General features: G+C 54.6%; 1 protein-coding gene across 1 annotated transcript; it reads right to left on the reverse strand.

Annotated features, from left to right (window-relative positions):
- Positions 1-362: 362 nt before the first annotated feature.
- On the reverse strand, positions 363-1,739 carry LOC115606085 (inositol 1,4,5-trisphosphate receptor-interacting protein-like 1). The gene has a single exon (XM_030481408.1). The coding sequence runs from the start codon at positions 1,737-1,739 to the stop codon at positions 363-365; it is 1,377 nt and encodes a 458-aa protein (XP_030337268.1).
- Between the last annotated feature and the right edge of the window lie 787 nt (positions 1,740-2,526).

Genomic DNA, 2,526 nt, shown 5'->3' on the forward strand with positions numbered 1-2,526 from the left:
AGTACGTGTTTCTAAGTTATGGTATCTCAAACCCTTTGTTTTGTTTCCTTAGTAACTTAGCCACAGCCCTAATACTGCAAAGTCTCAATATTGCAAAGCCTTAATATTACAAAGCCTTAATATTGCAAAGCCACACCCCCAATATGCGAAAACAACACTGTTTCTCTCACAGTCGTCACAGGCTGCTATCTGAAAACCATTGAGAGGAGAATGCTGCTGCTCTTGGCCAAGGTCCACTGCATGGAGTTGTTCCTTTCCTTGCAGTGTCCTGCATTCTGTCCTTTATTTCTCCCCTATATGAAGTGGTCATCTGTCCTTGGCTGTGAACTCTGCAAACACAGCTCTCTGCAGGAAGGCTGCTTTCAGTGCCCATAGAAGAGCTGTGTTGTAAGCCGATATCGCAGCTCCTTGAACTCCTCCATTGCTTGTGCGTGGGCAGCTGGATCCTGCTCCAGGTGCTGCAAGAGGTTGAGTGGCTCAGCTCTTTGCAAGGCTGGGGGCAAGATGATCTCCTTGGGCAGCTTCTTATTACCAAAGAAGAAGTGGTTGAGGCATTTCTTCTCCAAGCAGCAGCACAGATACCCCATGATGTCATCTAGCCGTAGGTGGAAATCCCTCTTGCGCCAGCCTGCCAGGGGTGTGGTGGTCAGGAGGTGCATCACCACTGTCTTCAAGGTATAGGTGGAAAAGCGTGTGCCCACCAGGAGGCGAGTGCAGAGCTGCAGGCAGTTGAGGTGGAAGCTGTCATGTGGGGCCTGCCTGGCCATCAGCCGGAAGAACTTTGCCTCTGCCACAGCATAGCTCGGTGTCCACCATGTGCTTGGGGTGTCAAAAGCCTGTGTAGCCAGGCTGCTCAGGAAGATGTCTGAGAGGCCTAGCTGCACGCCAAACATTATCTCAGCGATCAGGATTCTCCCAGAGTCATGCGTAAACTGCAGTTTGCAGGAGTGGCAGGAGGGCAGCACCTTCATATTGTAGTGACATGACTGAGGCACCAACTTCCAGAATGACCCCACAAAGCCCTGGAACCAGGAGGCAGTTTTCTTCACATCTAGGTAGGAGCCGGTGCAGAAGTGGTGTATGAGCCTGGGCTTCCGATTCATCCTTAGCTTCTTCTCAGTGTGGTGAAGGAAGCACCACATGGCCCCCACTGTCTGCTCCCTCATGCATGTGCACTCTCCCTCCACACGGATGCGGGACTTGTTCCCCAGCATCTGCGCCACGGTGCCAATCTCCAGGCGGAAAGTGTGCGCATGAGGGGGCCTCAGGGGCACGAGTAGGCAGTAGACAGTGTCATCTTCCTGGGGACTCCAGCCTTCAAAGGCACTGCCCACCCCGATGGCTGGTTCCAGCACCGGGAGGAAACTCTTTGACATCTTCCTTCGGCAAACGTGGAGAAGGTTGTCCACCAGCACCAATGCCAACTCGCTCTGGCAGCGCAGTTCATGCAATGACCACTTGGTTCGCTTTGTGAAATATGTGCCAAAATCTCTCTTCCAATCAGCACCTTCTCCGTCACTGTCCTCCTCTTCCACTTTGCTGCTGCTGTCCACCTCACAACTCTTTTTCCTGAACCACCAGCAGAGCCCAAAAATCAGGAAGAGCAGGACACCCGCCATCACCCAGAACTGCCAGTATTGCATTCGGTCGCGTGTGGATTTACCCAGCTCATCAGCGAACACCCACACATTCACGATGAGCCCTTGCAGAACCCACACAAGAAGGCTTGTGAGAGCCATGGCCTGCAGGAGAGAGAAGGAATTCAGTGGGGCTGGTAGGGAGGTAGGTGGCAGCAGGGGGAGTAGGGACAGGAGCCGCAGGGAGCTGGGGACAGGCAGGAGAGGGGACGAGGCAGCTGGGGGGCAGCAAGGCCTGCACCCAGGCCCAGTGGCAGCAGCAGTGTGCCCTGCCCAAGGTGCCTGCAGCCTGGGTCTTGATGAAGGGTGAACACCCACCCCCAGGGGCCTGCGTTTCTGCCCCGGCCCTTGTCCAGCCCAGCCTCCCCACTGCATGCGCGCTCACCGCTGGCCCAGGCCGTCCTGGGGCAGTGCTGCCTGCTGGCACCCTCATAACCATCCCCCATTGTGACCTGTCTCCTGTGCTGTCACAGGCGCCGGGGCGCACCACAGGCCCGCCCGCCAGCCAGCCCCAGCCTTTGCCACCAGCCCAGTTCAGCAACTCACGGCTGCCGTGGTGCACTGCTTACGGCTTGGCTCCAGTCAATTTTGTTCAGAGGAGCTTGCATGGTGCTATAGTTTGCAATTAATATATTCTGTCTGCCCGTGGAAATCCCATAATCATAGAATATCTGAAGTTGGAAGTTACCCACAAGGACTGTCAAGTCCAAGCCCTGACTGCACATCGGGACATCTTGAAGTTACATTATATATCCAAGAGCATTGTCCCATTGCATCTGAAATACCAACAGCCTGAGGGCATCGATGTTTCCTGGAGGGAGCTTGTTCCACTGCTTGACCAACCTCTCAGTGAAGAACATTGTCCTGATACCCAATCTGAACATCCCTT

This window comes from Strigops habroptila, chromosome 4 (genome assembly GCF_004027225.2).
Source record: "Strigops habroptila isolate Jane chromosome 4, bStrHab1.2.pri, whole genome shotgun sequence".
Taxonomy (NCBI): Eukaryota; Metazoa; Chordata; class Aves; order Psittaciformes; family Psittacidae; genus Strigops; species Strigops habroptila.

Bases quoted from the DNA above. Each gene is read 5' to 3' on its own strand.
- LOC115606085 (XM_030481408.1), bottom strand. From the start codon at position 1,739: ATGGCTCTCACAAGCCTTCTTGTGTGGGTTCTGCAAGGGCTCATCGTG.